Below are 16,280 nucleotides of genomic sequence, written 5' to 3'. Positions count from 1 at the left end.
TTCCACATCTTAAAATAAAATAAAATAAAATAAAAAAATAAAAAATAAACAACTTTTACATGTTTTTATTCAAAGCAATGCCTCTGCTAATCTCTATGATATCTATTACAGGACCACTGCCATGTGAACTACCCAGACACTAAGTAAACAAATTCATCTGTTCTTTTTGAAATCATACAGTGAATGTCTAAAAGTTGGGTGTCTATCTATGCTGGACCTACCCCCTGGAACTTCCAAAGAAGCTATGTGCCGGCACACAAGCAGTATGACTTACGAGCAGCACTAAAGCTGAACCTGGTAACCTGTCTTGTCAAAAAGATAAGACCTTACACATGCCTGAGGAGTAACGTAACAGTCAGGACACTGAGTGGCAGAGGGGTTTTCTTGGCCTATCAAAGGTTAAGAGATGAACTTTGAAGTCATTGTATGTTCAGATAAAACTACCTTTAAGTATTGTTGCCAGATTTTATGCATACTGAATTAGCAGAGAGGTGCAGCAAAAGCTGCTAGTTGCATATGCCTTCATTAATTCACAGAACGTATAGAAAACAGTGAGGTTTCAAACGCTGAAAAAGAATCACAATGTCCTTTATAAAATAAATACGCAGCTACAGTAAGCAGCAAAAATTCAAATAATTGGATTTTGTTAATCTGTGGGGACATGGACTTAATGCTTCATTTAATTTTGCTAAGTGGGAGGAAGATTAGGCAAGATACAAACAATAGTTCCTGTTCAAATCATAGGAACTCACAACCTTAAGCACACTAGGACAGTTACTGATGATCAAATCAGAATATTTTGATGTATTCGGGCTAGAGCTACAAAACAAACTAATAAACAGTTACCCTCCTAGTGAAGACAAAAATATTTATTTTACACTACACACATTTCCAAAATTCTTTTAAAAAAATATAAAATAATAATAATAAAACTTGCTAGATAGCAAGCATTGGTCTCCTATGAAATACTGGGAAAAGCTTACTTCTTAAGTATTTCATTTAACTTTTGAAAGAGGGAAGCCGCTCACTGATACAAAACCAATCTCCTTCCAGAATCTCTGAAAGAAAAGCTGAAATTCATTCCTATCATCTCCATCACTGTCACAGTGGAGTAGCTGCTGGGACCTGTGCTTATTTGCTCTCTGTGGTTCCTGTGGGGAGAAGCATTTAACTAACATTAGAATTTAGGCTCTTCAAATGTAGTATTTCCATGCTATAGTTTGCTGTTTTGAAACAGCGCTCCTTCCACACTGTTCTCTCAGTTTCAATCTGTTTTCTTTCCTGAAATAACTCTGAAGTAAAATCAGAGTGGATAGCATTTACAAAATCACTCCTAAAATTCTGAGGGAGATCAAAACACCACTTTTTTAAACCAAAACTTTCCCTGAAAGTCACGAGTATCTGCAGCACATTTGGTTCGGTGCCATACTCACAGAATACCAACTGATCCATGCACGGCGCAACTTCTTAATATTGAGAAATGTACTGCACTTACTTTCAAAACAAGCATCCTGAAGGACTCTGCAGCAAAACGTATACTAATATCCTTAAGCAAAAGAGGAAAATAAAAATCCCTTCGCAATTTTTAAAGCTCTGATTATTTTCGGTTACCTGAAAAAAATCTCATTGGCATCTTTTGCAAAACAGCATGACCGTTCTGTAATACTTTGTGTTCCCTCATGACGGACAGTTGGAAGAGCTAACAGCACCAGCATGGCTCAATGTGAAATAATTAAGCTGCTGTGCCTGCTGGGAGCCAGATATCCAAGCCTAAATGCATCTGTTGCCTAAAACACAGGCTCCTGGATACCAAAGCACAGTGCCAGCACTCTCCCCACTCACCAAACACCTCTCAGCAGAGTTTTGATCTGACACATGAATTGCCAAGTGATACTAAAGACTAAAGCACATCAAACAAAAAAGAACAGAAGAACTAAGGAAAATATACTTTTCTGCATGCATTTTCCACAGTCTTTGGCGACATAATGTGAAGAAAATGCATCATCAGTCCAAATGTTAATTCGAAGGATGCTGACGAAACTCTCGTGTAATTAATTGTTCTTACTCTCTCTCTCGCTGTGTAATTCATCTGCACAAATCGCTCCGGTGTTTAAACTATCCCAGACATCAAAACTGTGTGGGCTTCTTTTTCTTTTGTCCCTTGGCAAAGACTGATCTGATTTGTGAAAAGATGAGGTCCAACTTCCATTTGTTTTTATTTTATTTTATTTTTTCATTCCATTATTACACTTGTGAGGATAAATCAAAGCAAGTTAAATCGAGGCACTGTTCTTACACTGCCGGCAGTTAAAATGTGTAACGCAGAGTTTTCATTAGCATCTGATTAAAGTAAATCTGTCTTCCTCTGTAACCAAATGGAAGGTTCACATCTTACTACTTTATGCCTGGAAGAAGACAAGCGTGGTTTTTAAATAAAAAGAAGCAAAAGACTTTCAAATACTTCTTCAGTCTTCTTGTTCTCAATAAGTTTTGGTCACTGTGGCAGCACACCTTAGCAAACACTGGTGTCTACACCAACACGCAGGCAAGGGTGTGTTTTAAAGAGTTAAGGTCTGGAAAAGCTGCCAACGCTCAGGAGCTTTATTCTGTGAAATGGGATGAACGGGAGAAAGGTGTTTTCTGATGGCCTGCCTTGCGAACTCAGACTGAAACCTCAAGAAAAAACTAAACGGAGTTCTGTCTCTGTAAGAGCGGTCCATTGGTCTATCACGTTTCTAAGGCGGCATTTATAGAAATATAAACATAACCGATGTTTGACAGAAAGCAAAACGCAGCATGCCGTCCAGGAATCAGTCTGTCTCTGCTAAATGTAACTACCAACAGCTCCGACATCCATCGCGGCCAGAGCACAACGCGGGGCTCCACACGAACAGAGGTGGGAAGGCGTTGTTTTCACACAGTCCTCAGTCAAGCCAGTTTCACAACGCTACCCACAACCGAACGTACGTAAAGCAGACAGTGCAGCGGCAGCTCAGACTGACCCGGGGGATCCTCAGGCTCTGTGCGATCAGCGCTTACGGAAGCGCACCTGGCAGCCCCGTGTGAGCGGCGGACGCAGCGCGGCTAGATCAGCTCAGCGCAGGACGCGCGCCGCGTGTCACCGCGAGCCGCTCAAGTACGCAGCTCTCGTGCCGGGAGGAGGCGAGCGCTCGGGACGGCGCGGGCTGCAAGCCGCCGGCACACGGCGGAGGCCGGCACGGTGACAGACGGCGACGAACGCCCGCTGCGACCCCGGGGCCGCCCGCAGCTCGGCAGCCCGCCCGACACCTGTTGGGCTCCGCGCGGCACGGCGCGACCGGGGCGCGCCAGGTGCGGCTCTCGCGGATTCCAACAAGGGAACGCGACGGCGATAAGAAGGCAGGTGAGGCGGGAGGAGGCGAGGCGCTCCCGCCGGCCCGCGCGCCCGTCCCTCGCGGGTTACGCAACGCCGCCTCCCGCCCCATCCCGCCGCCGGTACCTGCTTGTCCAGCGCCGCGTCCTTCGCGCTGCCGGCGGCCGCGCCCTTGGGGGCCGGCGCCCGCTCGCAGCTGCAGCCCTCCAGCATGTAGATGCCGGCGGGCCGGGCGGTCTGCTCGCTCTCGAAGTAGAAGAGGACGTTCTGATAGAGGGCGAACCACTTCTCGTGCCAGCGGTTGGCCTCGGCCGTCCTCTTGCTTAGGTAGCCGCGCTTGGTGCCCTCCTTGCGGGCCAGCAGCGCCAGGTATAGGGCGTGCCCCTCGTTGTACCGCACGCTCTTCTGCATGGTGCCCGGCAGCGCCTCGCCGCTCACAGCCCGCCCGGCATCGGGCGCCCTGCGCGCCGGCACCGGCTGCGCCGGGCGGCCCCCGCCCCGCCCGCCTCCGTGCGCGCCGCCTCCCCGAAGTTGGGGCCCGGCCGGAGCGAGCTGGCGGGCGGCGGCTGCTGCCCCCCGAGCGGCGTCACGTGGCGGAGATCAGCCGCAAAGCCGCTTTACAGCCCGGCGATTTAAAGAGCAAAGTCGCCGCCGCAGCGCGCGGTCCCTCCCTCCGCGCCTCGCGGGGCCGCCCCTCTCCCGCCCGCCCGCCCGCAGGGATCGGCGCGGGGGCGGCGGGCAGCGGGGGGCGGCAGCGAGCGCTCGGGACGGGACGGGACGGGACGGGACGGGACGGGACGGGACGGGACGGGACGGGACGGGACGGGACGGGACGGGACGGGACGGGACGGGACGGGACGGGACGGGACGGGACGGGACGGCGGTTCGCTCGCTGTTAGCGCCCAGCCTTCCTGTTTCACTCTGAGAAAAAACCTTCGAAAGCGCCGGGTGGCAGCGCGTGGTGTCGGTAACTCGGTTCCGCGAGCTGAGCGGAGAATCAAACGCAGAAACCCGCCACTTTAAACCCGGTTTTCTCCTTTCTTAAAGGCGAGGAGCGCCGCAGGCAGCCCCCAGCCTGCCGGGAGGGGATGATGAGCCGGCCCGGTAAGTGCTGCCGCGGGTCGGGGGGCTGCGCTCCGCGGGGCTCGGCTCTGTGCCACAGCCGGGCGGGGACCGGGGGTGGGCAGACCCCCTCGTAAAGGATAACGTGTGGAAAAGGCGCTGCTGTCAGCAGTTGTTTTATATAAGACATAGGCGGCGTGGAAATTGCTGCTCGATTAAGGACCCCGGATCTTTAATCGATTGCGTTATTTAAGCTTCTGTAGCCCCTTCGCCTTTAAATCTCTTTCATTTAAAATGTGTTTCTGCCTCTTTTGCTTTGAAAAGATCTTAGAAAATTGGACTTCTTGCTGTCCATTTGAACAAAGCCTGAAAGTTGCTGTGAACGATGTGCACAACATACGAGTTGTGAAATACTCCGCTGTGATCTCCTGCAGCAGTGATGATTTTGAGCGTGGCTGATGAACACGCGGCCCCATGCGGAGCACACTCTGTGAACGCACAACTTTGTGTAAGGAGAAGCAAGCATACAGAAGTTGTGCTGAAACTGGCTGCTTTCCCCAGTGTCTTCAGATCATGCAGTCTGAGTGCCCAGGGGAGTCCAGCTTTTGGACCGGGATTGAAAAAACGTCATGTACGACTTGCGTGTATGACATAATCCATATTCAGGCATACTGATGACTGCGTTCTTACTTGGATCTCACTCTGCATCTTTGGTTCAGCATCGCTCAGCCCTGCGCTGTCCAAGCCAGCATCAACTCAAGTGTGTGAAACATCATGAGATGCTGCGTTTCTAGACAGAAGCAAATGTCAAGGCAGAAAAATTAAGGGAAAGATGTAGGGTGCTGCTCAAAAGAGCTTTCAAATACTGGAGACCACACGAATAAATATTGTTTTTTCCCAAAGAAGCACATGTATGTCATGAACAAAAGCTATAGTACAAACAGGTATTTGCTAAAGGAAGGTTTCAAGTTTTGCCCTGATTTGAGTCATTTGTACATTAATGTGCCTTTTGCACAAATCAGAAGTGGTTATGTCTTATTCTACCATAGCAGCTTCAACATACGTTAAAATGTGATGACAGGTATTTCAACTACAAAACGAAGAAGGAGGATTTCATTTCACTACATTTTCTTCTAGACAAGCAGGCATTTTTCTTGCACTGAGAATGCTGGTATGCATAGCAATCCGCAGGAATTATGAGGCATCTAATGTTCCTGTTCACTGAAGTAAACGTTGATTGTGCAACCATCAGTTTGCTGTGAACGTCTCTATTGTACAGAGCATGGCATAGTTATCTGAGGGATAAGTTCTTCATCACTTGGTTGTCCTTATAAAACACAACCCAGGTTTTACTATTTGAAATATTTACCTTGTATTACCCATGTGTGATATTCGATGCATCTAAATGCATGCAAGTAAGTATGTTTTTTTAAAAAACTTCATTGCCAGCAGTAAAGAAGTTTGTAGGAGTATGATCAAGCTGTTTATGTAGACACGGATTTAAGGGAATCTGTTGATGTAATTGGTACCATGAGGTTCTGAAGAACAGGACATACAGACAAGCACGCTGTTTCACCTTACTTTCATTACGTCTTCCTTAAATAACTCTTCTTTTGTGTATTTTCATTGCAGAGGATAATCTGTAAAACCATATCCCTGGCTATGGCAGTGTTAGACACCATAAGCAACTTTCTGTAAAACTGGCGGCTAGCTGGAAAGTTACACCAGCTGAGATCGGTTAAGTTAGTTCAGCTTGTGTTACCTTGCAGTTTTCCTTGGGAGGTAATTCGTTGCAAGTTGTTTAATGCTAACATAGATAGCAAAATGCATACTGGTGTGTATGGTGGTATGAGTGCTGATGTTGTTCTGGGACCAAAAGCTGGTGAGGACAAGTCAGTGAGTCGTCACTCTTCTGATTGACAGGTGTCAGGAAAATCTATTTCAGAATGTATGCAAAAAGTAAGCCTCTATTCTGAATAGCACTGGGGTAAAAAGTGATGTTAATACAATGGTAATAAAAATTGCTTAAAGCAATGGAAAAGTGTTGTTCTGCTGTCATTTTATGTCTGGTTTTGTCCAGTCTCACTGTATATTCTACACATTTAGAATGCTTTCTCTCCACTTGTCACTAGGTTGTGATAGTAAATCATTATTTACCTTTACATGTCAAGGTAATATATCAGATACAAAATAATTTTGTAAAGCTGTTGAACAGTGACTGCAGTATCTTAAGGGGAAGGAACTCCATTTCACTAAGAATGCACTTGCATATCTATTAGTACACTTTGAAAGGCAGAACTGAGCCAATGTCTTCATAATTATACTAAGGAGGTGTTTTACTGACATCCTGGTTTATTCATTAAGGTACAGATTTGTCTATTGAAAAAGTGCTTGAAACATTCATCTACAAATTAGCTATCCTATGAAATAGGAATGTTTTTGAACATGTTATACATCACCCACATGGTAAATCATAAATAGCTTGAAAATGTCTATGTAGTTTGCTCTGAAAGTACTGCCTCCTATTTATTTCCATTGAAACTACGATAGATACAAAGAGTGTAATAACATGCTTTAACAGAACACATTTTCAGCTACAAAACACTATTTTTCACCAGAGTCATCACAGTGAGCTGTGCATTTTTCACCAGCAGTGAACAAGAGCCCGCAAGCCTCACTCGTAAGAATCTGCACCAGCAGAGATGACCCACTGTTGCTTTTGGCACTGCTGAAACACACCACTGATTCCCTCACTGTGCTCACACCTACTGTTTGGTCTCCATAAACATTCAGCAAGTATCAATGAATACCAATGGGTGCCATTTTTTCTGCACAGAGGAACTCAGTGACACAATTTTGCTTCATCCACACTTCCATGTCAGACACCATTCTGTCAGGCTGCTCCTCTGCTGCCGTCTGTCACACGGTAATGACATGTAACAGGACGTAAACAGGATGTAATGTTCAGCCCATGCTGCCATGCCACCAACAACTGTCTCTGACATGGAGGGCCAATATAATAACATCAGAGGTTTTACTTTTGGAGCAACTCTCAGATATATTCTGCTATGGCCATTCACCCTTTAAACAACTATAACAAATGACATGCTTGTTGAATCAACCAATTGATGTCATTTGAGGAAATTTGCTTTTTTCTACCAAGACGTTTTTGGGGCTGAACTGCCATGGCAAACCACTTTTAAATCACTCTGTATACCAAGTTCTTTAAATTCATATCACAAGGCTACTTACTGTTTTAGCAACTTGAATATTTGGGGTCAGCAGTTTAAGCATAATTGTAATTACACAGTGGCTCTATGCAAAGCATGAGGAGTGCCTCTGATGCCTCTTGTACATCCTTCCAAATAAGAACATATGCAATCATTTTAAGAAAAAAAGGCGTTGATGTTCTGGGTGCAGCAGAAACATCTAGTTACAACACAAGTAAGTGCTATCCAGCAGCTTTGTAACTCTGCACACACTGATTCATGTAGATTGAAAGCTCTGGGAAAAGGATATTTGCTGCTGTATTGAAAGGTAACAAAGTGACTCTTCCTTTCAGTGGCAGACCACAGCAGAAGGCAGGCATCTGCAAATCACTTTGCTATTATGCAGTTGAGGATGATAAGGTAGTAGTCTAATGCCTGAGCTTCTTTGTGCTCAGTGCTATGGAAAAAGGTTTATGTAATGTCTATCCTGATAGGCACGGCTAACTTATTTGTTAGTCTCGCTCTCTGGGAGAGTGACAGCAAAAGGAGATTTTAAAGGAATTTTTGAAAGAAGTAATATGGTGTGTCTGGGGAAGTCACTGGGGAGCATGCAAAAAAAGTCATAGGACTACCAAAGAAAGAAAACTGCAGAAGCTGTCTTACAGTTACAGAAATAAATAAATAAAATAAAATAAAATAAAAAGAAAAAAAAAGAAAAGAAAAGAAAGAAAAAAAGAGAGAGAGAGAGAGAGAGAAGCTGGAATCAAGGGACTCAATTAAATTGTAAAAAATATAGCAGTACTTAGGCAGGAGGCAGAAGAAAGTGGGTAGTGGAGGAATTCTGCCTGTTTGGCAGACTGATTATAATGAGTGCACTGCAGATGAAGTGCAGAGGAAGCCAGAAGCCAGCAGCTTCTGCTTAAGCGAGGGATGGAAATGGCTGGGGAATTGGAGAAGACAGTATGAGGAGCATAACAGGGATAAGCAGGGGGAGAAACTACTGGGAAATACTGGTGGAGAGAGAGTCACAGAGAAGACAATGTTAGGAGTGACAGAGAATAGCAGTTGTACAGCTAGTGGGTACATTGGAAGAAAAAAAGTGGTCACTGAAGAAACAGAATTCAACAGTAGAGACCCTGGGGTTGTGTTAGGCAGTGAGTGGAAAATAGACCAGTACGCTGGGGAGCAGATTGAGGGGGCTGGTGGGAAGTAGCATGGAAGATAAGAATCCAGTAGTGTCAGTCCAATACAGAAAATGAAGTGACAAGAGGAGATCAAGGTTAACGCTGACAAATAAAGTAGCATTGTCAGTGTGGAAATGCTAGTAGTCTAAGTCACTGTTAAAATGTCATAGCAAGAAAAGACACTGTTTTCCTCTTCAGGCCTGTTTCTTTGTTTCAAACACAGCAAAGATTCACAGCTTCACCAAAGGAAAGTTGTGCCTGACAATCTGGTGGCCTTCTGTGGTGGAGTGGTGGCATCAGTGGACAAAGGAAAGGTAACTGGTTTTATCCACCTGGACTTCTGCAAGGCCTTTGACATGACCCCCATCACATCCTTATCTCTAAACTGGAGATATATGGATTTGTAGACTATTGGCTGGGTAATTAATTGATTGAAAGGTCCCAGTCAGAGTGTTGTGGTCAATGGCACTATGTCCAGTAATGAGCAGTGTCCCCCAGGGGTCCGTCTTGAGTCCGGTACTTTTTAATATCTTTATCAATTACATAGACATGGAGAAGAACTCCTTGAGAATAGCTCTGCTGAGAAGGACTTAGGAATCCTGGCTGATGAAAAATTTACCATGACCCAGCAGTGTCAGCTTGCAGCCTGAAAGGCCAATGGTGTCCTGGGTTCCATCAGGAGAGGGGTGGTCAGCAGGGATAGGGAGGTGACTGTCCTCCACTACTCAGCCCTCGTGAGGCCCCATCTCGTGTACTGCCTTCCAGATCTGGGGTCCCCAACACAGGAAAGATGTGGAGATTTTGGAAAAGGTCCAGAGAAGGGCTATGAAGTTTATCCAAGGGCTAGAGCTCTTGTGAAGACAGCCTGAAGGAACTGGGCTTGTTCAGCTTGGAAAAGAGAAGATTGTGAGGAGACGTCATTGCAACCTTGTAATATTTAAAGGGAGTTTATAAACATGAGGGAAAACAACCTTTTGCACAGGTAGACAGTAATAAGACAAGAGGGAATGATTTTAAACTAAAGGAAGGGGGAGTTAGGTTGGATGTCAGGGAAGTTTTTTACTGAGAGAGCGGTGAGATGCTGGAACATGTTGCCCAAAGAGGTTATGGATGCCCCACCTTCACAGGTGTTTAAGGTCAGGTTGGATAGAGCCTTGGGCAATCTGATCTAGTTCTTGGTGCAGTGGATGGCAGTCCTGCCTGTGACAGAAGTTGGAAGTTGATGATCCTTGAGGACCCTTCCAACCCAAGTCACTCTATGATTCTATAATTCACAAATTGGCACTTAAATTGAAGAGCCAGAATTCTGCTTGTTGACCAAAGGCATATGCAAACACAGAATCATAGAATGAACCATAAAATGAATCACAGAATGATTAAGGTTGGAAAAGACATCTAAGATCACCTAGTCCAACTGTCTATTTACCACCAATGTTGCCCATTTAGCCATGTTTGAAAGTACCACATTTCCACATTTCTTGAACACCTGTGACTGCACTACTTGCCTGGGAAGCCTGTTCCAGTGCCTCACCTCGCTACCCTTTTGGAGAAGAAGCCAGTCCTCGTATCCAGTCAGGAGCTGTACCTTGTCCATGTTACATGAGGAGCTAGGAAAGTCAGGCTGGAAACTGATCCCTGCTATGGGCTACAAAACCTCTTTCCATTTTACATTGGAATCATAGAATCATCGAATATTCTAAGTTGGGAGGGACCCATAAGGATCACTGAATGGTTTGGGTTGGAAGGGACATTAAAGCTCATTCATTTCCAACCTCTCTGCTGTGGGCTTTTTGCCCCCCCCAACAAATGAGGTTGCCCTGGACCCCATCCAACCCAGCCTTGGGCACCTGCAGGGTTGGGACATCCGCAGCACATCTGGTCAGCTGTGCCAGGGCCTCAGCACCCTCTGAGTAAAGAATTTCCGCCTAAGATCTAACCTAAATCTCCACACTTTGAGTTTTAATCCATACTTCGGTGTTTCACTGTTAATTAAAAATTGCTGAAGTGCCTTACATAGTACAGATACAACTGAAAGGATTCGGGTTTATGATGCAAAGCATAGAAAAATAATATTACAAAATGTTCTTCACATTGTTAAAATTTAAATCATGAAGTACTTACTTTTGGGAGAGCTGAGCCCTGATTTCTAAAGTTAGTAGTGGTCAATCCCCGTTTCTCAATTCTGTGGGCTGTTTAATGAGATTTTCACAGACCTTGTGGCCAGTGCAGTATCTATAAGAAGAGCATTGTCCTGTTGCTCACAGATGGCCAAAACATGAAACTGTCTCAACATTCCTGGGAGATGGCTTAAATGCATTTTTTAAATGTTCCAAAGACACTGGCGTGTCATAATGGAGATTTCATAATGTTCTCCAAATGTGAGTCAGGAGAGAGTCTGACAGCAGAGCTCTTGCAAGTAGAGGGTTCAATACACGGCAGGTTGTGATTACTCCAAGACTGAAGAAGCCACTGGTAACTGGGAAAACTACGTTAAAATTAAAAAGACATATTAGGAATAAATATCCTTCTTTCCTTATTTGATGTGAGCTGAGTATAAATGCAAATCATTCTTTGCTTATCCTCTCTGCTTTGGCATAAAAATAGGAAAATTGTGTAAAATACTAAGGAGTTCTTGTGTTTTGGGGAAAGGAAGCCCCACTAACTGGAAGAAAGATGCAGAGAGCACAGCAGGTGCCATCTGGAATAAGTAACCCTGGGAAGAATTTGTGATATTTACCAGGCACGATACTGATACAGAGAATTCTATCCATCTGACAGAAAGCCAGCAAGTAATCTACCACAGGGGTGCATAACTCAATAGAAATAGGTTTGGTAAACTGAAGGTAATGTTCCCCATGGTCACCTTGAAAAAAACAGTTAACAAAGTATAGCAAAAGCACTGTACTTTTGTAGGTAGGCATGCCTATAGATACTAGAAAATTCAGTTTTACAGGAAATGTAATCTGCTGAACTCTTTGGAGAAAAACAGACATTGCTGGGCACCCACATCACCTCAAGACCACGGGAGATTTCTGAGATGATGCATTTTTATGAGAAGATTGCGTTTATATTTGATACAGATGCAAAGATATTGAAAGCCATTTTATTGAAGCCATCGAGATGCAGCTGGGACTGTTATGAATGCATGCAGAAAATGTGTGTACCAGCAGAAAAAATCTTAAAAGGCTGTAGGCAGAGCAACCCCGACAACAGTGATCTGAGCCAAAGTTACCACCCCACACATCATCTACTTGCAAGCAAAGAGATACCAAACAACAGTCTTGCTTAACAACAGTTCATAAATTAAGCTTAATATCAGCTACTGTTTGTTTGAGGGGTTTCTGGTCAGATGCAAAGCGGTCAAGGGTGTCTGTAGTTTTGGACCCACTGGTGCTAACACAGAGTCCTCTTGGTTTAGATGTGTGCTGCTGTGATTGTAGTCCATAACTTTTGCATATGCTTGGGAGCTGTGGAATATAATTTTCTAGCAGAAAAAGAAAGAAAAAAGAAAAAAAAAATAGTTTGGAGACGTGTAATTAAAATTTGAAAAATGAAAAGAATATCCAGCTACAGTTATATTCAACAGCACATCAAAGTCGTGTAGCTTCATCTTTTACAGTAGATTTCTTTCCTGAGAAATATATTAACTGAACTTCGTGTTAACAAATACATCTTTATTTAAGTAAAATAGAAGCAAAACATTTATTGCACTGGTCACAAAGCCACTGCCATTACATACTAAAGTGAATAATGGCCTGAATTTATGCAAAACCACACCTGGTCTTTTTTGAATCAGGAATGAACCCGAACTTACTTCATGAGTAGTTTCATTTTAAATACTTTCATTTTGAATGTATAATAAAAAAATGACACATTTTTCTATCATTTAAGAAAGGAATAAAACTTGCATTACTATTAACACTGTTTGCCTTTTGGGGTCGATTTTATCCTTATTCTGACTACTAACACAACGTTTTGTTTCCTCTAATTTTAAAACTGATCCAATGCTCACAGTGGCAAGGAGAGATGGAAGGTATATTTACTCCAATTTGACATTCTGTTTTCTTGAATCAAATCAAATTTGTAGATTTGGAGTATATGAAGGAAAATTATTTCTTCTTGGTCTGTAGTTTGGCTCTGTGGGTTTTCTTTGGGAGGTGGGGTTATTGTTGATGTTGTTTCACCAAGGGACTATTCAACATGAAAATAATACTTCTCTAATTGATATATACTCTTTCTGTTTTTTGCTGTGGTGTATTATCACTTTGGAGAACCATGTCTAAATTTCTGATCAACGTGTAGATATATGGACAGGATAGAGCTGTACCATAACTGTTTTAGTCATCTAACTGAAAGGCCTACTAGAATCTGCCTTAGAGTCCTCTTCACAAAGAGAACCGAAACCTGGAATCAACATATCCTTCTGTTTCATGAGCCAGGCAAGGTAAAGTTTTGAAAACTATGTTGTAAGAAGAATATAATCTTGATTTTAGCATCTCAGAAGAAGATGTCCATTGTCAGTTATGTTCGAGGCAAAAGTTTCTACAAGGTTATAATCCAAAATTCTGGGGAATAAATAGTTTAAGCAAAACGTATTATTCAACCACTTCAGCAGCCTGGAAAATTCAGGTATTTTTTGGTTTGTTCGTTTTGTTTTCAAAAGTCAAATGCTATTACATATTTGAAAGTTCTTCCAGAGTGTCTGAGGTCAAACATTTGTCAAATGCTATTCTTTCCTACAAATGTTAACTACCTCTCCAACTGAATTTTTCATGAAAAAATGCCATTAAAAAATCACAACCAGCTTTAGCACAAACTGCTCAGGACACTCTTGTTCTCCCAGATGAAGCTCACTGGCCTTAAAAAGACTTCCTTGTGCCTTAGTTTCAGTCTAAGAGGAATGGATTCATTGAACGTTCACTTTGAGGTCTAACAGTGAAAAAATCCCTGGAAGAGCTTCAGATGGCAGCTTGTCTTATTCTTCTGGATTGTGGAAGGGAAATATGTCTCTTGTACTTCTCTGTGCCATCTGTACTGTTCTGGCTTCTGGGAAAGTTTAAGTTGCCTCCCAAAGAAACAGCAGCAGTGTCTCCTTTTTGAGAGAAAAGTGTGCATTACATCTGTGCTTTATACTCACTTTTTTTAACAGGTACAATAATTTGCTTTATCAATTGTTCATTTACATATTTCTCCCATAAATGTCACCACTGTTTGATTTAAGGAGCATTCCAGGATGCTATAGTTATCACTTACCAATGTAACTATTAGGTATGATTAAGCTTGTTCATCCCTTAAAAACTGAAAATGTTTCTTCTGGAGGGTATGCCTTTATGTTTCTGTGTTACTCATCCATAACACAAGCTGGCAAGCAGTGTAACTGAAAGAAAGAAAAATGTGAGATCTAGATTATAGGATGCTTTCCTGGCAGGCGGAGGATATATTGAAATAGTGTTGATAAAGCTTTTGGTAAGTGTTTCTCAGACTGTGCTGTGCGTACTCAGAAGAAGGTAGCTAGGTTTTCTGCAAAGACAGTGGGGTCTGTGCAGAAGGGAGAATAACTCCGAGTTAATCCTCTTAGTTCCTCCAACAGTCCCATACTAAAATTATTCCAATCTATTTATTTTTTATTTATTTATTTATTTATTGGAAAAGATTTTAATGCTCCTAAGTGAAGTAACTGAATGGAACATGGAATCAATAATAGGAATACAGAGCTTTCTGTCCTTGGATCACTGGTTCATACTCAGCATAAGACAGCAACTGGGACAAATCCTGCTCTAAGTAATAGAGTTTCCACAAGACTAAATGATTCCTCATTTATATCTGAATCATCTGGTATCAATCTGATCAGTACCTGTGTAAATGAATGGATGTAGCCTGTCCATTTTTAAGCTTAGTAATACACACAGCTTTAGGAGGAGCAAAGAAAAAAATAAGAAAAAAGGTCAGTGTGCTCCATACTTCTATTGAGTCAGGCTCAATGCTTCATGTTTACAGCCATCTTCCTCTGGAATGATGCAAACACAAAGGACAAAATACCCACCTGGGGAATCCTCCAAGATTTAATGGGCTTAGGCTGCGGAATTAATTCATTGCCCCTACTCCAGCCTACCTAATGGTAAGCGTAACGGTATTTAAACTGTCAGAAGATACAGAATTTTTAAAAGCTAAATGTGCTAGCTGTTTTCCTGCTGATCTTTGGTCCTTGCTCTGCAGGTAGAAATGAAATGAATCCTATGTGATTAATCCTACCTACATGTTTGCAGGAGCTTCAGGCAACCACCACAGTTGGACTAATTTTGTCGTGTTGCAATTGCCTCTTCATCTAGGGCTGTGAGAATATGTTTTATAACTGTGGTAAGTGATTGACTCACATTTGGTATGTCACATATATATGCAGATGGTTTTACACAAAGACGGTGGTTTTTATTGTTCTAAGCCACTCTATCTTTTTCATCAAAATTCCCTTCTTCTATAACACTTAAAAGAGATTAACTACCTTAAATCAGAGTAATCAGATATGACTAAAATTGTGTTATTGCATAAACTGGATAAGAAATATAGGTTAAATGTATATAATTTATATAAAAAGAACTGTTTAATTTCTCTTTGCACCATTTTTATGTTGTACGCTTTCCTGAATTACTGCTTTAACTTGAACTGTGAGCAGTGCACTGTCATCTTCACTGAGATGTGCTCTATGAATTATATAAATCTATTAACATATGTGCATTAGAATAGCTGTTAAAATTAGAAGTACTAGAATAACTGAGCAACAGACGAGACAATTCCTGTTAGATACAGGAATTAGGTGAGAAAGGACAAGACAAAATTATGAACTACCAGCATGGTGAATTCATTTGGGCTTTTTAGTAGTATTTACTGCTGTTGTTCTTTGCAGATACAACAAAACCCTTCATAAATAAAATATTCAGGAAAGATAACAAAGTCTCAAAGTGCCTGTTTATTCTGCTACCTCTACAACACCCTTTTCTGAGCTAATTTTCTTCATTAGTCAAACAAAAATACAGCCATGCACAGATTTCCTGTAGTGCTTATCTGCCTAGGAAAACTGAGCAGAAATATGAATGTATCTGCATTACAAACAAGAGGCTTTTTTCCCCCAAACACATTTTCCATTGTAGTCAACTATATTGAGTGTTTTGGCTAAAAACAGATTTTGTGGAAGAGACAATCATATACTGAAAATACAAATGATTTTTTTTTGTTTTTTAAATGAAGTCGGTGGGGATGTAGTGTCATAATGCAGCAAAACATATCGCATATGAAGAGTTACAACTGCATCCTGCCTTACCCAGTTCGTATATGATAGCATTCCAGCACATGTCCACAAATGTGCACAATCTTAACTATATTTTTCTTCCATCTTGAGAACCCTTTATTTTATTTTTTCACCTTGGCAGAAGAAGAGTTTTAATGTTCCAAAGGCCTGGTAAACAAAATCCTCTTCCA

The 16,280-nt window shown here is 42.5% G+C and overlaps 1 protein-coding gene across 2 annotated transcripts in view; it reads right to left on the bottom strand.

Annotated features, from left to right (window-relative positions):
• RASGRF2 (Ras protein specific guanine nucleotide releasing factor 2) overlaps window positions 1-3,872 on the bottom strand; it is a 119,698-nt gene extending 115,826 nt beyond the window's left edge. For both annotated transcript variants that reach the window (XM_072359131.1, XM_072359132.1), the window contains exon 1: window positions 3,479-3,872. In XM_072359131.1, coding sequence (XP_072215232.1) covers window positions 3,479-3,763 — 285 coding nt within the window. In that variant the 5' untranslated portion in view covers window positions 3,764-3,872. The remainder of the gene's footprint in view (window positions 1-3,478) is intronic.
• Window positions 3,873-16,280: the final 12,408 nt, after the last annotated feature.

Source organism: Excalfactoria chinensis, chromosome Z, assembly GCF_039878825.1.
Source record: "Excalfactoria chinensis isolate bCotChi1 chromosome Z, bCotChi1.hap2, whole genome shotgun sequence".
NCBI lineage: Eukaryota > Metazoa > Chordata > Aves > Galliformes > Phasianidae > Excalfactoria > Excalfactoria chinensis.
This window is presented reverse-complemented; position numbering and strand designations above follow the sequence as displayed.